General features: G+C 44.1%; 1 protein-coding gene across 1 annotated transcript in view; it reads left to right on the forward strand.

Annotated features, from left to right (window-relative positions):
• Positions 1–614: 614 nt before the first annotated feature.
• ACOXL (acyl-CoA oxidase like) overlaps positions 615–20,362 on the forward strand; it is a 256,960-nt gene continuing 237,212 nt past the window's right edge. The window contains exons 1-2 of the mRNA XM_046662297.1: positions 615–696; positions 14,003–14,099. Of these exons, the coding sequence (XP_046518253.1) occupies positions 14,025–14,099 (75 nt within the window). The 5' untranslated portion in view covers positions 615–696; positions 14,003–14,024. The remainder of the gene's footprint in view (positions 697–14,002; positions 14,100–20,362) is intronic.

Here is a 20,362-nt window from a genome sequence, read left to right on the forward strand (position 1 = left end):
GATAGTGTCACATTGATACTAAAGCTGGAAACAAGGAGCCCCAGACTCCACCAACCTGTGGGCAGAGCGTGGCCACAGCGGGGAGTCGAGGCCTGGTTATCCCCCTAGACCACAGGACTAGGCGGCGTCCCATACACTTCTCTGTTGCTGCTGCACACCCATTTCTCTTTTCTCAGCTAACCTCTCGTGTGCCATTGCAGCCTCAGCACCTCTCAAATGCACCCTAAAAAATAACCCTCCTTGCTTGAAGCATCAAGTCTCATTTCTAAGCCAATCACAGTCCGGGAGGCTGGGATCACTGTGATAGTCTGGACCAATCAGGAGCCGCCCCTCCGGCTGGGCTGGTGTAGCACCTAGAATCCTGGCCGGGGAGGAAGAGCCAGCAGTGTCTGCCACACACACCTCTGCCTAGGGAAGAAGCATTTCTGAGTCTGTCGACAGTTTGTGTTTTTGTCTTGGGAGATTCTATCTGTTCCTATCCTCTGCTCATTTGGCCATATTTCCACTTCACTTCCTCATCACCCCCTTCCAACCCTTTCCTCCTTGCCTCCCCTCCCCGCTTCCTCCCTCCTGGGGACTTCCTCTCTCTCTGCCCACAGACACCCCACTTCTCGGCGAATTGTGCAGAGTGATTGGGTTCTCACTCCTCTGCCTTCTCACCGGCCCTGCAGCTGCTCCGGACAGGACCAAGTAAAGGTAATTGCTAAACCAGAAGCTTTCTGCTCCAGAAAACAACGTGCCCTCTTCCCGGGAGGTGGTGACAGCCCTGGCCACTGGAGGTCTAAGGCCACTGTGTAAAATTTGTCCTGTGCCACACTGTGTGGGGATCCTCCTTCTACTCCTCCTCTGTCTTCCATGCTGGAGTCTGAGCTCTTTGAGGTAGGAACGGACCTGACTTGCTGTGGATTTGTAGTGTTTAGCACGGTGCAGGTGCTTCATGAAAGCTCAAGGAAGTAAGGAGAACAGGAAGGATGGAGAGGGAACGTGCCTTCGCCCACAGTCAATCCCCTGGCGAGCCCAGGATGCAGGGCTGTGGACTGGAAGTGCCTCTTGTCAGGGATTCCTGGCAGGTTTCTGTCGCTGCTGAAGGGGATCTTGTCTTCCTCTTTCTCCCTTTTCTCTCTCTTCCTAAGTCTTTCTTCCAGCTACCTTTATAGACTTTGAGAATTAGCAAATATGCATCTGCTCAGTTGGGTGAACTTCCCAGCTAAGATGAAATTACAGTCCTTAGAAAGCCCTCTCTCAGCGTTTTCTCAGGCGCCCACGTTGGCTCAGGGCCTGTAGACTTTGACAGTTACCACGAGATGATTCAACAGTTTCTGTTTCCATTCACGGTCCGTTCATCAGGCGCTGCGTGCGGCTCAGGGGTGGCGCTGCGGCTTCGCGGGTGGAGGGCGAGTTGTGATGCTGGCCGCGGTGTTTCCTAGAAGGAGGCTCGTTTCTCTGCTCCCTGCCTCTGGGGTCTGTTCTTCACAGCCCCCTTGCCTCCGTGTGCATGCTCAGCAGTGGGTTGTACCTCACTTTTCAATGGAGATGGAGCACTTCTGATTCTTGCTGTTTTCAACGAGAGGAGATAGACAGACAGAGTTTCTCCTGGGCTGAGCTGGAGGTGTCTCCCGAGCAAAATTACAGCAGGGACCAGGCGCGGTTTCCTGAAGCAGAGCTGTGCTTCAAAACCACGGCTGATTTTCAAGTTCTTATTAGCATCTTGTTCCAGAATGTCATGCCTGGAATCACGTGGAGGTCAAGGGAGAGGCGCCGAGGGTGTTCCTTGTCACAGGGCATTCAAATTTGGTATCCGGAGATGTGCTTTCCTTTAGACTAAAACTGATTTTTGATTTATATTTTGAGAAAAGTCATACAACTGCTTTTTGAAAGTGATTTTTAGTTTGTTGTGTCTTTTTAAAGTTTTTGTTCCTTAAGACACAAAAGTCTTTTTTGTTTTTGTTGTTCCCTTGGGTATCTCTTTTTAAAATGGAGTTTTTATTTTGGAATAATTTTCAGTTTATAGAAAAGTTGCAAAGATAATAGAGAGTTCTCATCCAACCCTCACCAAGCTTCCCCGTAGCTGACATCTTTCATAGCCACAGGACATTCGTCTAAGCTAAGAAAGCAGTATTGGGTATTATTATTAATGAAGCTCCAGACTGTCCTTGGATCGCCTTAGTTTTGCCCCAGTGTCCTCTTTCTGTTGCAGGATCCTGTCCAAGAGGCCACATTGTGTTTTTTTGTCACATCTTTTTAGTCTCCTCTGGTCTGTGACAGTTCCTCAGTCTTTCCACGTTTTTCATGACCTTGACACTTTGGGAGAGTCTTGGTCAGGTATTTTGTTGAACGTCCCTCAGTTTGGGTTTGTCTGATCTTTTTCTCACATTTGGACTGAGGTTATGGATGTGAGGGAGAATATCACAGAGGAAGAGTGCCCTTCTCGTCCCCTCATATCAGGAGCTACATGCTATCAACATGGCTTGTGGCCATGACGTCCACCTCGATCCCACGGGCAGGGGAGAGGTTATCAAGTTTCGCCATGTAAAATTACTTTTTCCCCTTTGGGAGCGAGTCACTGAGCGCAGCCGACACTCATGGCATAGTATCGATGTGTGGAGAGGGTTAACCTCCCCCTTCTGGAGGGGAGAGTAGCTACACAAATTGTTTATTACAGGAGATTTGCCTCTTTTCCCTCATGTATTTATTTATTTAAACTATTTATATCAGCATGGACTCCTGTGTGTTTATTTTATGCTTCAGGTTATAATCCAATAGTCCGTTATTTATTTTGTTGCTTGAATTGCTCTGGCTTTGGCCATCGGGAGCCTTTTCAGCTGTCTCCCGGGTCCCTTTGCCATGCCCCATCCTCTTGTGTTTTTTGAGCACTTCCTTACTTTCTGACACTATAAGATGCTGCAGGCTCATGTTATGTTTTCCCTGCCTATCCTAGAAGCAGCCATTTCTCCAAGGAGCCCTTGTTCCTTTGATTTGAGAATAGTTTTTAGAAACCAAGACCTCTGCATGAAGGTCTCATTTTTAGATAAGAAAACATTGTAATTCCCTTTCTGGTCATCTACTTTCTTCCAACATTTTATATTTAAAAATTGTAGGGCCGGCCCCATGGCCAAGTGGTTAAGTTTGTGTGCTCCGCTTCAGCGGCCCAGGGTTTCTCTGGTTCGGATCCTGAGTGCAAACATGGCACCACTCATCAGGCCATGCTGAGGCGGCGTCCCACATAGCAGAGCCAGAAAGACCTACAGCCAGAATATACAACTATGTACTGGGGGAATTGGGCAGAAGAAGAAAAAAAAAAGATTTGCAACAGATGTTAGCTCAGGTGCCAATCTTAAAAAAAAATTGAAAGCATATAGCAAACTTGGAAGCCTTTAACATTGAGCACCCATTTATTCATGGCCTAGATTCTATCCTTAACATATTTCTGTACTTGCTGTAGCCCAAATTTGTCCATTTATCCATCCCTCTATCCTTTTATTCTGTTGATTTGGATGCATTTCAAAGTTGCAGACATAAGTACACTTCCTCCTAAATAATTCAGTATGAATATCATTAATAAGCCTTCAGTATGTGTTTAGGTCTTTTTCTTTTGCTGTAAAATACAATAAAATGCAAAAATTTAAGTTATACTCTCGGAGTTTTGACAAATGCATATACCTATGTAACCCAAACCCCCATCAAAATATAGAACATAACCATCATCCCAGAAAGTTCCCCGATGCCCTTAGCAGTCATCCTTGCCCTTAGCCTCCCAGAGGTAACCACGGGTCTGTTTTTTCCTACCATATATTAGTTTTATCTGTTTTAGATTTTAATATAAATGGTATCACATAATATGTTCACTTAGCATATTTTCTGGGTATATTAATTCGATTTAATCTTATACAGCAATGGAAATGAATGAACTAGAGCTGCGATAGACACTGAAGATGAATCTTACTCGCCATGTTGAGTGAAAGAAGCCAAACACAAAAGAATACGTAGTATCGAATCTCATTTCTTCAATATTCAAATACAGTCAAAAATAACTCATGGAGTTACCAGTCGAGAGAACAGCTAGCCTCGGGCAGAGGAGAGAGCAGTGATGCAGAGGGCGACTGAGGCGGAGGTGTGCGTGTGCTGTGTGCTGGTGACATAATGTGATTTTCCTTCCCTTGGGTAGGCATTATACAGATGTGTTTTCTTTGTGATAATTCATTGGGCTATCCATTTATGACCCAAGCTTTGTTCTTGGTGTATTATATATTATTAAAGTATTTTAAAAATAAGATACTAGTTCACGCCCATCAATTTTGTGTGTGTCTATGTGTCTGTGCGACAGTACCGTGTCTACTAATTATCAATTGATATATGAAAAATTGCCTCTAAACTAGCAACCCACAGTAGTAATACGTATTATGTCGCACAGATTCTGTGGGTCAGAAATTTCAGAGCATCTTAGCTGAATGGCGCTGGGTCTCTCATGTGGTTGGATGCAGGATGTTGGTCGGGGCTCAAGTCATACAAAGGCTTGACTGGGGCTGGAAGATCCGCTCCCAAGATGGTCCACTCACGCGACTGTTGAAAGGAGGCTTCAGTTCTTCCCCACGTGGCCTCTTCACAAGGCTGCCTGAGTGTCCTCACGTCACGGCAGCCGGCTTCCTCCGGGGCACATGATCCAAATGGGTTCAGAATAAAGTTTTCTAGATTAACACATGTCATTTATGAGTATCAGTGGTACGTTCATTTTTATTGCTAAGCAATATTCTATTCTATGACTAGACTAGTTTACTTTATCTGTTCTCTTAGTGATGGATGCCGGGGCTGTTTCCAGTTTGGGGCTATGATGAATTGACCTGATATGATCACTCTTCTACAAGAATTTTTGTGAACGTTTTGTTTCTCTTGGGTAAATACCTAGGAGTATAATTTTTAGGTCATAGAGTAGGTATATGTTTAGTTTTATGAGAAATTGACGGACTTTTCCCAAAGTGATAGTATCGTTTTACATTTTCACAACAAAATATGAGTGTCAGTTGCTCCACATCCTTGTTAACGTTTGGTTTTGTCATTAAAAAATCTTTTTAGCCATTCGGGTGGGTGTGTAGTGGTATCTCATTGTGGTTTTGATTTGCATTTCCGTGCTGACTAATGATGTCAAGTACTTTCTCGTGCTTATTGGCCATTCGTATTTCTTCTTTTGTGAAACATCTTTTTGAATCTTTTCGCATCTATTTGTGTGTGTGTGTGTATGGTTCACTTGTGTAGTTTGTGTAAACACCATCACAATCAGGAAACAGGGAGAAACTTCATGTTTTTCCTGTAGAGTCAGATTCTCCCTGAACCCCAACCCCTAGGAGCCCCTCATCTGTTCTTCGTTACTAAAACTTTACCATTTTGAGAATGTTATAAAGTTGAAATCATGTAGTGTGTAACCTTTTGATATTGGCTTTTTTTTCCCACTCAGCATAGTACCTTTGAGGTCCATCCAAGTTGTTGTGCGTGTGGGTATCTCCCTCCTTTTTATTGCTGAGGAGTATTCCATTGTGTGGACGTGTCACACTTTGTTTATCTATTCCCCAGTTGAGGGACATTTGAATTGTTTTTAGTTTTTGGCGATTGCAAATAAAGTTGCTATGAGCATTCATGTAAAAGTGTTTGGGTAGACAAAGGGTTTCATTTCTCTCGGGTAAGTATCTAGAAGTGGGATTGCTGAGTTGTATAGTAAGTGTGTGTTTAACTCCATAAGACACTGTCAAACTTTTCCCGAGTGGCTGTACCATTTTTCATCCCTACCACCAGTGAATGAGAGATCTAGCTACTCTGCATCCTCCTTAACACTTGGTATGGTCAGTATTTTTTATTTTAGCCATTCTAGTAGGTGTTTATGATTTGATTTTTCTTTATTAGTAGCTTGTAGTTTGGCCCTGACTCATGTGTGAGACTTTCTGGAGGGGTGTCTTACTCATGCTGGATGCCCACACCCTGCACCTCTCTGAGGGGATGTGAAATTAGTATCTTTTCTTTTACTTCCTGTGTGTAGCATATCTTGGCTCAGAAGTTTTCAAGCTTCTTCTTAGTAATGGAACCGTTCTTTTCAAGCTAAATCCTACACAGAACACCAGTAGATAAGTCAGGTGATGCTGGCGCTGCTGAGGGTAGAGCTGGACCCTCTCTGTGCCCGCACAGCTGTCCTCGAGGCGTCCTCAGCATACGAGGCCCAGCTCCTAATCTTGCCACTAACGCCATCCACCGCAGCATCTGCCAAGTCATTTAATTCCGTAGGGCCTCTGTCTGCAATCCAGGGCATAGAGAATAGTATTCTCCATATCTTCATATCCTACAGACCCAGGAAGACAGAAAAGAGAAATTATATCTGTTAAAATACCAAAAAATGATTGTTTATGATTTATACCCCACTGTTACACAAATAGTATTTGAAGCGGCCTACTAAGATTGTCAAATGTGGAGGTTGATATTTAAAGACAGAAAATCTGTGCGCAAATATGCATGTTGTGTGGGAACTTGGAGAGCTTGGGCCTTCCTAAAACCCCGATTTTTCCATTGCAGAGATGGTCACCTTTTTGCTTGAAAAGTCTTAGGAATTTAGATATTCTTATTAAGATAATCAGATATTCAAGCTTTCAGGCAGACAGTTTTGAAGATTTTTTTCATCCAGCTTTAATTTCTTTGTTAAATATGAATTTCTCGTGGTGACAGTTCAAATGAAGGACAAGCGCCATCTAGTGGTTGTTTTTAAGTGTACAATTTAAAATAATTTTTAAACATTTTTTTGAACAGGTATTACTTTAACACGGTCCAAACATCAGAACACATAACACATAAAAAGGTAGAGCATTGTTCCCCGTCTGCCCAGTTTCCCCCACCTCTACCCAAGTACACAAGTCAACACTGTTATTAGTTTCTAGTGTGTTCTTTAAGAGATTTTTAAAACAACATATGAGCAAACAAATACAGTCACGTGCCACTTAAAGGTAGAGATACATCCTCAGAAATGTATCGTTAGGCGATTTCATTTTTCTATTAACACCGTAGCATACTGAAGGGGAACAAAATTGCCCGCCCCAAAATGTCTCTTTAACATGAAGATTTATTTTAGGCTGATGATTTTTAAGAAACAAAAGACTCAGAAAGTTTTTCTTTTTACCTTCCCCTTAACTGCCTAAAAGAATTCAGATTAAAAAAACTGCCTCAGGAAGCAAGCTACTCCCCTAGCATATCTTGACCTAAGGGGCAGACAGGGAGGAACTTAGAAAAGCGTGTTTGTTGGGCTCCCCTCTGAGTTCTTCTGTTTCTATGTGGCCAAACAAACACTTGTTTTCCAAACCTTTGCTTCTTTTCACCTGCCTGTGAATTGTCTTCCTTCCCTTTGAAGTCCCTGACTCCCCCCACCCACAGCGTTTCCTCTTGTCTTTAGCGGAGGACAGTATTTAAGCTGAGGGCTTCAGCCATTTTGGCAAGTTACTTGGTTTTCCTGGGTTTCTTTCATGTGCATGTTATTAAACTTTTGTTTGTTTTTCTCCTGTTAATCTGTCTTATGTCAATTTAACTCCTAGACCAGCCAGAAGAACCTAGAATGGTAGAGGAAAATTTCGTTCTCCCCTGCAGTGCTAACACAAACCTAGATGGTACAACCTGCTATATATCTAGGCTCTATGGTACTAATTTTATGGGAGCACAGCATGCACTCGGTCTGTCATTGACCCAAACGTTGTTATGTGGTGCATGACTATATATAGTCTTCTCCAACATTTTTTTTCAACCTATAGAGCAGCAGTAGAAGTAATATATTCACTTGTTTGCACCTTGCTTTTTTCATTTAAAACATCCTGGCAGTTTCCCCGTATCAGCATATAAAGAGATTTTTCTTTTTATGTAATACCCTGTTGTATGGCTGTACCGAATTTTACTCAATCACTCTTCTGTTGATGGCCTTTTAGACGTTTGAGGTGTTGTGCTGTTACAACGCTGTCGTGAATAGTTATTTCTGCCCATGTAACGTTGTGCTCATCCCTCACAGTGCATTTTGGGGTAAGGGTGGGAGGGGAACAGGAAACACAGACCTGTAATTAAAGTGTCTAACTCGTCTCTGTTGAGGAATTTCTTTAATGTAGGGAACTTGGCTGTTTAACAGTTGAGAACTGTTTAGTTGTAACCCAGTTTTCATGAGATCTGTTTATCTTACAGTTTTTAATAATTTCTCAGTTCCTTTGGCCAGCGTGTGTATTATCTGTGCATTAACAGTCCCCACCTGGTCTTGCATTCTGTCTTACTTTTCTGCATAGATTGACGTACAATCATTACTAGAAGTTGACTCCTATGAGATGCTTGGTCTCAGTATGAGCAGGAAGCTTAATTTAATGTGAAAATAGATGTGAATTAGGGATTTAAAAATAGGTGACTTGCAATCGTTTTATTGAAAAGTTACTAGAATGGAAACGTAAAGAAAATAGCTAATAACTATGTTTTAGAATCTTGTCTATATAGCACACTTCACGGCGTTCCCCTAGGCTTGACTGTCTTGCCTAGTGTGAGGTTTCTCTGGAACCACATTAATCTTTTTTGATGGCAGAATTCATAATTAATAAATATGACTGTTTATATTAAAAAAAAGAATCCATAGCTTCTATTATTCTGTAACTTATACATACTCCTCATATCGGTGAGGATGTCCAAAGGGTAAGTTTCTAGAAGCATGATTATTGAGTCAGAAGGTAGGTTCATTCATGGTTTTGATAGATACCGCTTACTTGCTGTACGTATAGATTGTACCAGTTTATACCGCCCCCTCCCCAGGCTATGCATGAGGGTATCTGCTCCTCACAACCTTGCTAACATAGCGTGTTATCAGACTGTCTCAATTTTGTTCATGTGATAAGTAAAAATTAGTGTTTCAGTGTAGTTTGAATTCGTGCTTCTCTTATTGCATATGAGAGCAGAGATTTCAAAATGGATCCAAGTGCCATCTGTAGTCCTTATTCTGTGGGCTATTTGTTCAAATCCTTTGCCCACTTGTTGGTCTTTTTAATGAATTATAGGAGCTCTTTACTTAGGGAGATTGGCTCCTTTGCAATATCAGTAACAAAGACTTTGTTCCAGTTTGTCATTTGTCTTTTGATTATTCTTATGGTGTTTTGGTCATGCAGAAATCTTCGTTTTAAAGTAGTCAGATTTATCCATGTTTTCTTTATGTCTTCTAAATGTTATATTATATTTAGAAAGGTTTTTTTTTGGCATTAAGATTGTGAAAGAATTCTTCATGTTTTATTTTAATCCTCGTGGTTTTGTTTTCCTCCATGTAAATCACTGGTCTATTTGGAATTTATTCTGGTATATGGTGGGAGATAGGGACCCCACCTTTATTTTTTTCCGGTTGGCTTCTCATTTTTAGAGTTTTCCCAGCTGCTTTTGTTTGTTTCCTTTTATATGCGAACTTTAAAATCCCTTGTTGGCGTTTTTATTTAGATCATATTGAATGTATAACTTAGGGAGAACTGAGTTCTTTATGATATTATCTTCCTATGAAAACACATGGTATGTATTTCTATTTGTTCAAGTCTTTTCTTGAGTCCTTCGAGAGTGTTTTAAAGTTTTCTTCATATAAGTTCCGTACATTTAAAAAATTTATTCTTAAGTATATTTTTCTTTTGTTTTATGATTTTTGCAAGTGAGATCTTTTCTTTCAGGTATTTTCTAACTGGTTATTTATGTTTCTATATGAAAGCTGTTTACTTGTATTAATTGTGTATCCTGCCAACTCATTGTTTGTAGTAATTTTAGTTGGTTGTCTTCGGGACTTCCAGGTACACAGTTACTTATGATGCAAAACTTAGTGGTTCAAAACAACAAACTTTTAATACAGATCATGAGTTCGTGGGTGACTGAGGTTCTTCTGGCTCGACTGGGCTCGTGCATGAATCTCCAGTCATGCATATCCAGCCATGAGTTGGATAGGCAGCTCTTCTGATCTTGACTCTTGCACGTATTTGGGGGTTGCTTAGAGGGAGGCTGGTCTAAGATGGCCTTGGCTGAGACAACTGGGGTCTCCTCACTTGTCTCTTACTTTCTACCCCCAAGCTAGCTGGCCAAGGTGTGTTCTTCGATTAGCTCCAGCATATTCCCATGGGGAATGCAGAGCAGCAACAGAGGAAGGGCAATGCACAGCACTTTTTCAAGCTTTTGCCTCTTGCGAGTCCACCAGTATCGTAATGGCCAAAGCAAGTCACATGGCCGAGCCCAGATAAAAAGGGTGGGGAAACAGACTCTGCCTCCTTCTGAGAACTGCAGCGTCAAAGGGCAGGGGTCAAGGAGAGGTGAAGCACAGAGGCCATCAATACAATCAATCTAACACTTGCATCATCTGTAAATAGTGACAGTTCTACCTGTTTCTTTCCAGTTTTGAGTTCTCCAATTTCTCTTGACTAATTGCATCGGCTAACACTCCCAGAAGAATGTTTAACAGCAACCTCTTGTGGTGGTTGTTTTCAAAAAGCCAGCTTTTGGGTTTATTAGTTATACTTTTTCTGTTTTCTAACTGATTACTTTTCTGCCTTTCTTTTAATAATTTATTTTTCTCTTTTGCTTTAGTTTAATTTGTGGGGTTTTTTTTCTAACTTCTTTAGTCGGCTGCTATAGCAGTTGCTGTTGATGCCCAGCCCTGATCCCTTCACCAGGCCTGTACAGCATCTCCCAGCTGCTGTCGATGCTGACTGGAATCAGCTCACAGCTGAACCTCCTTGGAATTGTCCTAGCTTGGTAGGAGTCACTCTCCCAGGAAATGCCTGAGGTTATGCTTTCTCCGGGGAATGCCCGCAGCCAATGACTGACTGACAGAGTTGGACAACTCCATGGTCCATTTATACCCCAGAGCTCCCCACTGAATCAGGCTGGGGCTAGACTTCAGCTGAGCCCACATCTTTGCCAGCTCCCCAGGGCCCATGTGCCCTGAAGGCCTCCTGTCCCTGCTAATGCCCAGAATCCTACTGCATGCCCACACTGCCAGTTGCCCATGGCCTGCTCCCCACATGGCCTCACACAGTTTATTGTTTGCCCAGCAACCCCAGACCCTTTTCACATACTGTAGCTAGGGAGAACAGGCTTTTCTTGGAGTGTTTTTTGTCTGTGCCTGCTGGAGATGCTGGGTTGGAAGATTCTGTGGCGTCTTGTCCTGCATATATGGGAGGCAATAAGGAAACCCAGGGGCTTTGCTGCCATGTCATTCCTCAAGTCGTGTGTTCCCCTAGGTGGGCTGCCTTCTTGCACTTTTCGGAGTCCCCTCTGCTTGTTCATTGTGTAGCCTCCAGGGTTTTTAGCTGTAAGAGGGAGGATCTGGGAAGAACAGGCCTACTGCATCTTGGCTGACCCAGAAGTCCTCAGTTATACGGTATCTCCACCAAGAGACGTAAATAATGAAGAGCATAGATAACAGTAAAATATAATAAAATAATTAGGAAGTGGTGAGCTTTAAGTATTATTACCTTTTTAAAAACATAATTTATTTAACTGTAACTTCATATAAATTAATTTTTGATAATGGCTAGTGTTTAACAACCAGTTCACAAAAATTCTTTAACATTTAACAATTGCATCTCATGAACTGATATAAGCTGGCTCTAACACACTGCTGGTTTTATTTAATATACAGATAATATTTGGTCACAACATTTTATTTGCTACAAGATGACTTTTTTTCTTTCTGGTGACTGTTTTTGGTTTATTAATAGATTTGCTGCTCTTTTTCTCCGTTTTTCTTATGGAATCATTGTACCAGTTCTATGCTAGTTTCATTCCTTAAGTTGAATGACTTGAATGATTTGAATGAAATTGAATGATTTCCAGGGCAGTTTTTCTAAGAGGTTTCAGGGTTGGGGATCGGTTGGGGACCCAGGAGAAGATTGGACAGTGGTCCAGGGTAACCCCTTTTCTTCTCTGCTGCCACAAAGCTAGGCTGCTTCTTTCCAACACAGCTTGTCTGTGTGATTCTTCGTGTTGCCCTGACGCTAATCCCAGCTCAGGGATGGGTGAGCGTCCTGCCCCCTGCTGGCTCCCTGCCATGCCTGTCCTGCTCTTCCAGGTGGGAGCTGTAGGTCTTACACCTCGGTGTGTACATCTTACATTTAGGAAGTGAATTTTTACCAGCATTTTCTGAGAGCTGCCACCATTTGGCCCCTGTGCTCTGAGATCTCTTTCTGTGGTTCTTTCCACTTCCTCCTGCCCAAGTCCTGCATCAGCTCAGATGCTTTAGGCAGGCCTTACTCATGTATTAGAATCCAGAGAATTTTCCTGACCCCTAGTTTCACTGAAAATGAGTTTTTGTTTTCTGTTCTCCTTAGGGAAAATGCTGACTTCACGCAGAAATGTTTATGCTGAAATCCCCACCAGTGGTCCTGAGATCAGGTCTACTAGCTGACTCAAAAAAGGAAAAATGCGAGAATGGGCCTGTCTTGTCTCAAGATTTTCCTGATGGGCAGTTTCTGTGTCCATTTGGCATTTTTGGGAGGTTCTCTTTTGCATTCAGGAATGATTTCCCTTTGATTTTTCAGTTACCTGCTGACTGGGTGGAGGAGAGAAAGCCAAGACGGTTGAGCTGGTTCTTGTTTGGGCAATTGGCCAGCAGGCATTTAGGGGAAATGTTTAAATGTGAGATGCTGTGCTGCTCCTGAGGGCTATGCAGAAGTTTAATCCCTGGACCCTACGCCCATGCAGTTTGTATTCTGGTTTGGAAGGAACTTGACATAGGGACCGTATGGGTAGTGGGCATGTCTTTTGGGACATACATGGGAACATTATCACCAGGATCTGGTTGTGAAACTATAGGACCAAAATAAGTTTAAGTTCAACCACCATTTAATGGGGTCTTCTATGGACCAGGCCTTGTGTTGGGTGCTGGGACTGTAAACGTGGATCTAACACAGTTCCTGCCCTTGGGAAGGAGGGAGTAGGATAAATAAGAACATAGATGGCAGTTAATTTTATTGAGCACCTACCATATACAGCAAGCACTGGTATAAGCATTTGAAACGACAATCCTGAGTTATGTGCAATTGTCTTCCCATCTTACAGATGAGAGGGCAGAGGCACTGGGAGGCCTGGTCACTTGATGTTGGTCACGCAGTTAGTGACAGAGTCAGGAATCAAACCTGAGTGAGGTTTCTTCCCGGCTCAGGCTGTGCTTTGCATTTAAACACTTTACATGGCAGAGTGGAACCTCCACTGCGGTGTCTGTTTAGGCTGATTGAGAAGCGGACACCAAGATGGGACTAGATGTGTGAGTGATGTATCAGGGAAAACATCTGTGAAGGTGACAGGGAGGGAGCTGGAGGGGGCAGGGAGAGCCTTCAGAATGTGTGCAGTGGGACTGACACCGGGAAATGAGAGAGAAGGAGGGGCACAGTGCAGTTATGAGAAAGTCTCAGTGGGCCCTGGGGGTCCCTGGGCAAAAGTTGCCCATTGGGCAGGAATGGCCTGACTCCAGAACCTTGCCATGCTCAATCGCCCGCTGGAAGCAGCCCGAGAGAAAAGCAGCCTCCAGGTGAACTCTGCAGTTGATTCCAAGGGATGGCAGCTGGAGGCTGTTGGTAAACTCTGCTCCTACGATGGGTTCTGTTGAACGAAATTCTAAGCCACACTCCTTGTGGCCACCACAGTCCACCCCTTGTACCACACAGGTCACTCCCTTCTCCCCTGTCTCCCTAAAGGCTGCTCTTGGGTCAATTCAGACCCGTGAAAATGTCTTTACACTTGCAGAGGAGGCGATGTTGGAGTCTTGTTTTAAGGTCATCTCGTCGGGAAATCCTTTTTTCCTTCCATTTGGATGCCACAATGAACACTTAGTCTGTGTGACACACGGTGGGCCTTCTTTGATACACAGTGTGAAACAAGACATCCAAAGAGACACAACAAAGACATCTGTGCTCTCAGGTCCCTTGGTCCGAAGACTCTACTCAGAGTCACCTGTAATTCAATGCCTTGACACCCGTTTTGTATCTGTTCCTCACAGGTATGATTTAAGTCTGGATGAAATGAGAGCTTTGACATTTCAGAGAGTGACGTTTACCATGGGTCTACCTCTGTTAAAACGTGCAATTCAGGAACAGGTAAGTTTCACTGTTATTTTGGTGTAATGTCTGTGTGAGAGAGAGAGATGGAGAGAGAGAAAGAGAGAGACAGAGACAGAGACAGAGAGAGATTTTGGACTGTTTTGTTTGCTTTTGTGACTTGTTGCAAGCGCATCTGTTTTGTCCTGGGGGAAACTGATGATGTTGTGATCAGTTGGTGTGGGGAGTGCCTTCTTCAGCCCTTTTTCTGCCCGCTCCCCGTTAATTGGCCCCCTGCTCATGGCCCACACATTCACTTCTCCCGAGCTCACAGGCTGGGGAATAGGGGAATCAGCAGACGTGGCGAAATACGTTTGTTCTCAATGAAATTGTTTTGTTCACAAAACAAATGTAATTTGGGGTATAAAATTCAAATATCTGAAAAATGTAATTAACTCATTTTACAGGTTTTTAAAGCATTTTAGACTGGTCCAAAATGTATGAGTCTTATTGGTCTAAAAATTGCCACTCTAAATTCAATTAAATTATTTTAGTCAATTTAGCCTCATTAAAGAGAAAGAAGGAAAAAAAGGAAGAGTATGTGATTAGAGAATTCCTTTGTGCTGTGAGCATTAGGAGCTATGTAGTTTAGCCAAGTCTAAATCCATTTCCATTTCATTCAGTTTCACGGCTTCCTTAACCTAACACTTTCATAGGAAAAAATACCTCCTGGTGAGGTCCTAGGGGCGGGTCGGTAACCGGGGATCAGCTTCAGTTTGTAGAAGGTTGAGGAGCTGAACCTGTCCTGCAGGGAGCTGGCCCTCTTCCTGCCCAGCGTGGTCTGTGGAGGGAGAGTCTAAGGATTGAGGGGGTGGGTCTTCCCCTGCCAGGAGACCTGGGGGATCCTCTCTGTGGAGTGTGGATCAGAGCCGGTGGGGGGCCTGAGGTCCACCCTCCCACCCCCCTTTGAGTGGCTGTCCTGAGGACGCAAAGACAGAACTCAGCATCTTCTTGTCGGGAAGGAATTCTGGCAGAGTTTCGGCCCTCTTGCTGAGGTACGTAGCCACCTCCCAGGTGACAAGGGCACGGCCTTGTCACACTTAGATGGAGAGCGTGTGGAAGGAAAACCCCCACATCACAGAGTGAAGCGTGCTTGCGAAGCCTGAAGAATCATCTACCAAGAGTCAGGCAAAGTAGATTTTCAAGCTAGTAACCTGCCTGTTCGTGGAACATACATTCAGAGCTGTGAATACAACCAATAAAGAAAAACAACCACACCCAAACCCTCTTTGCCTTCAGCTGCTTTCTCTAGCAGAGCCTGGCTCCCACATGCATCTGGCGTGGGGCTGGTTGGAAGGTGAAATCCTGACGTGTGGCTGGTCTCCTGCTCCCTTAATCAGCCCAACGTGTCTGTGGCTTAACTTAGTGTCAATACTCAAGACCCGGACGTGAGGGTTGATCCTTTAAAGAGGTTTCCTAATGCTGCTGGACCCCCTGAGTCTGAAGGATTAGCCTGAGTAATCTTGCTCCTGATGAAGCGTGTTGAGCCCTGGAACCAATTATCTTCCTGTTTTTGTGGCTCCCTTCATGGTCTTTGGTAGCCCGGGTGCCTCTGTGCTGGATGATTAGGTCTAATTCCTCCAGGAGGCACAGGATTGGCCTTAGATGATGCCCCCCGTCCATTTCTGTTAGTTCTTTCAGTCTATTTGGCTCTTCTCTGTGTGAATTCACAAAAGCCAATGAACCTGAAGGGAATCGAACTAGCCGGTCATCAGTGCAGCCGGCTCATCTCGTCGGGCGGATGTCACGAGACTCAGTAAGCAGCATATCTGGGTTTGAAGGCTCTCAAATTCCATCCTGTGCACAGCTGGACGAGCTGTCCACATCCAGTAATTCTAGAAGAAGTGTTACGTGATTCATCCTGCCTCTTAATAAAAATATTGAATCATGGCTGTATTGCCTGTTTGGAGAGCGTTACAGGTCCGTCCATCTTTCCCTGGCCCCCATTCCGAGTTGCTGTTGACTTTCGTGGATGATCCAATGAACTCCGAGGCAGAAGGCAGTGTGTAATGTGTAATGATGATGTTCTCGAGGACAAATGAGGAGTGAGCCTCATTCATTCCAGGTCTCAGTGGACAGTCCACAGGCCAAGAATAAGCCACTAAAATATTTCCACTCTGTGTTTTCCCCTCTGCCATCTGCAATAGATTTGAGATGTTTCAATAATTTTAAAAGGAAAGTATGGTCTCAGTCTGACTGCAGACTCAGATCAGTACACACACACACACACACACACACACACACGTATGAGCACACACACAGTGTGAACACCACCGTTGCACCCTGTCAACGTCTCCTGCACCTGTTTCCAGTGACATCACCTTTGTGCCCCGCAGCCAGCTGTTCTCTTCTCCCCCTGAGGATTCCAGGACTGGATCCTGGGCTTGGGAAGTCACTGACTCCCTGTATTTCCAGATGAGGAGACAGAGGACGTAGGTGGGACTTCTACTTTGTGACAGTGCTGGGACTAGAGCCCTGGCCCCTCCCTTGGGTGCCTTGTCCTGTCTGTGTGGCAGCTTCCTCAGAGACACTCGTCCCTGGAAGCTGACAGAGGCTGATGGCCTGCACAAAAATCACCATAACCAATAGTAATCACCATAACCAGTGTGCTTACTGTGCACATAGTTTATGCCAGTCACAGAGCTAAGAACTTTAAATGAATGATCTCATTTACTATTCACAACATCGGTAATGATATTCCCGTTTTACAGATGAGTAAACTGAAGCTGAGTAAATGGCCTGAGGTTATACAGCTAGTGAGTTGTAAATATAACTAATGGAGCGCTAGTGGATTCAAACCCAGGTGGTCTGCTTCTTGATCCCGCTTAAATCTGGTGGTTCTCGCCCCTGGCTGTGCATGCGGATCGCTGGGGGCGCTTTCCAAACTCCTGCTGTCGGGGCTTTTGCGCAGGCCAGTCACGTCAGCATTTAAATCTCCCAGGCGATCCAGTGTGCGTCCTGGCTTGAGTGCTGCTCCCTGTCCTTCTTTCTCAGTACCCTGTACTGTATCCCCCACATTGTTCCCATTCAGCATTTGGTCCCTGTCAATCATGGTTCAGGGCTGACTCAGGATCGCGCCATCCCAATATTTCCTTTCCTGAAGAGGGAGCCTGTTGGGGTCAGGCTGTTCCTGGCCAAGTGTAGTGAGGAGTGGGGACAGATGGCCGGGTAATGAAGCACCCACTCCGTGATTACCCCCTCCTCCCCTCCCTTCCCCCCACCATCTCTGTCCCATCCTGAGCTCTGCACGTCCTCATCCCCATGATCCACATGAGTGGTGGGCATGGTAGCACCATCATTATGTAAACCAGTGGTTCTCAAAGTATGGTCTGAGGACTCCTGGGGGTACCAAGACCCTTTCAGGTATTACCTGAAAAGTAGATGTACAGCTACCTGTGTGCGTGACACCAAACTTTCATCATAAACTTCAACCAAAACAACATATGAGAACAGACTAAGTGCGGAAGCACCTGTGAGAGGCCAGCTGTCTTCTATGAAGCCAGATGGAAACAATTTGTAAAAATGTAAAGGCAGTTCTTTTCACTAATTTTGTTTTTTTGGTTTGGAAATTATGGTTATCTTTCATGAGGATTGTGTCATTTACATTAACATGTAGTGGGTTTATTACTGTAATTTATTTATTTTTAAAGATTTTATTTTTTCCTTTTTCTCCCCAAAGCCCCCCAGTACATAGTTGTATGTTCTTCGTTGTGGGTCCTTTGAGTTGTGGCATGTGGGACGCTGCCTCAGCGTGGTTTGATGAGCAGTGCCACGTCCGTGCCCAGGATTCAAACCAACGAAACACTGGGCCGCCTGCGGCGGAGTGCGCAAACTTAACCACTTGGCCACGGGGCCAGCCCCTGTTACTGTTATTTTTAAATGAATAAATGTTTTCAAAATTCCCAGTTTTGATTACTAGTATGGTAAGTTGATAAATGTAACCCGCATAAACAAAAGCTCTTCAGATGCCTCGATAATTTTTAAGAGTGTAAAGGGGTCCAGAGAAGACAAAGTTTGAGAACTGCTGACCTAAGTCATCCGTCGTTTTCTCGGGAAGCCCCCACTCAGATCCGCTGAGAGGCAATTGGCAGGAGACGGTAGCTTTACATTGCATTTATTATACCATAATTATCTATTATTTCGATTAGAATTTTAGATAGTCTCAGTTTGGGATGGTTTTTGTTTTTATATTTAGAGAAACATCAGGTGGGCGATCAGAGCTAAAATGGAATAAGATTCTAAGGTCAGCTCACCATCGACGGGAATGGGGAAAAGGTTTGCTTTCCTTGTTAACCCCTGAGAAAAGGAGCAGCTTTTCCCAGGAAGCAGTTACATTGAAGCCGTGGGTGTGTTGTGGAGAAGGAGCTGAGCAGGGAATATGCCAAGAGGTGAGGATGTCCACCTTGCCGCTGGTCCTTTACGCCAGCCCATCCCGCCCAGGCCGGCCCTGTTGCCCACAGCCAGTACCGTGACCAGGTGCACCCCCTCTGCCCCATCTGTGTGCTGGTTCCTGACCTACTTAGAGCTCTCGGCTCTGACATCCTGGCCGTGGCTCTGCACTTGGCCCTCTGGCTTCTGTCTGTCCTGGAACCCAGGCTTTTCCTAGTGGGCTGTGACAGGCTGCCCCTGGCTCTCAGTCTTGTGTGCTGACTTTGGCAGGAATCCCTGTCCCAGCTCCAGCTCCACAGACTTGGACACTGGCCACTTGGCCAGCCCTCTGGCCAGACCAGTCTTGGCTCCATGGGATGCTGTGGAGGATTTGAGTAGAGACAACAGGATAGAGTGCCTGTTTACAGAAGTTCCTCTGTGTAGATTGGCGCCTGAACGGAGTTGTCATCTGTGATGGTCACAGGGGTTGCTTGAAAGGGTGTGCCAGGGCATGAGTTGGGACTCACCCAGGGACTCCAGTGCAGCTGGAATCCTGGTGCTATTTATTTACTGCACTGTAAGCCATTCTCCCTAATGAAAACTTCTCACTTTAAGGCTTGATTATTACTCTTGTAGTGAAATATTATGTTAAAAATAACAATAATTATTACTTGCTATCATTTGCTAAGTCCCTTCTATGTGCCAGGCGATTCATTCATTTTACAATTATTTATTGAACACCTACTATAAGCCAGGTACTGTTCAAGAGGCAGAGAACAAGCAGGTAAAAAATACCTGTCTTTATGGAACTTACATTTTAGTCTGGGAGGAGGCAGACAATAAACTAATAAACAAGTAAATTTACAGTATGTCACATGGTTGTAGGTGCTGAGGATAAAAATCAAACATAGTAGGGGCTGGCCCTGTGGCGTAGTGGTTAAATTTGGCATGTTCCACTTCAGTGTCCTGGGTTCGCGGGTTCAGATCCTGGGTGTGGACCTACACCACTCATCAGCCACGCTGTGGTGGTGACCCACATATAAAGTGGAGGAAGACTGGCACAGATGTTAGCTCAGGGCTAGTCTTTCTAAAAAAAAAAATGAAACATAGTAAATTGGAAAAGAGGAAGTAAAACGATCTCTGTTCACAAATGACACCATCTAAAATGTAGAAAACCCTAAGGATTCCACCAAAACCTGTTAGAACTTATAAACAAATTTGGCAAAGTTGCAGGATGCAAAGTCAGCCACTATTTTCCATTAAAATTAATGTAAAATAATACACTTTCCATTAACAGAAAAGTGAGCTTATGCACCAAGCTAGTAATGTCAACACAATACATTCATTATTATAGGCTGTCAATATTGATAAATTATGTGATTACACTAATAATCAGAAGAATTGCCAAAGCAGCTAGGAATTTGGTAGGAAGCATGTGCTGCCAGGAGAAGAGGTATTAAATTTAAGGAAAGAATTTGGAAAATCCTAAACTGTCAGAATACTACAATAATGTTGTGAAAGGAGAAAAATATCCTTAGACAGAGCCATGGGAATGTCGCCTTTCATCATTCCTGTGTTGGTCTGTCCTGGCATAGTCAAGGCCCCTGGGAGAGCAGAAGCACAATACCCAGCTCTCTGCTCAGGCACCCTGCTGTGGCCCCAGGAACCAGCAGGGAACAAGAAGGGCCAGATGTGGAGGCCCCGGTGAGAAGTCTGGATTTTCCTACAAAGGTAATTGGAGTCATTGGAGATTTTCCACCATGGTGGGGGGCAGGGGAGAAGGGAGGGAGGAAAGCACAGCATGATGCTTATTTTAAAAACGTTGCAGTGCAATAATCAAAATTTACAAGTTGATTCAAAAAATATACATGGAAATGCAAAAGTCCTACAATCGT

Source organism: Equus quagga, chromosome 5 (genome assembly GCF_021613505.1).
Source record: "Equus quagga isolate Etosha38 chromosome 5, UCLA_HA_Equagga_1.0, whole genome shotgun sequence".
In the NCBI taxonomy this organism is placed as follows: domain Eukaryota; kingdom Metazoa; phylum Chordata; class Mammalia; order Perissodactyla; family Equidae; genus Equus; species Equus quagga.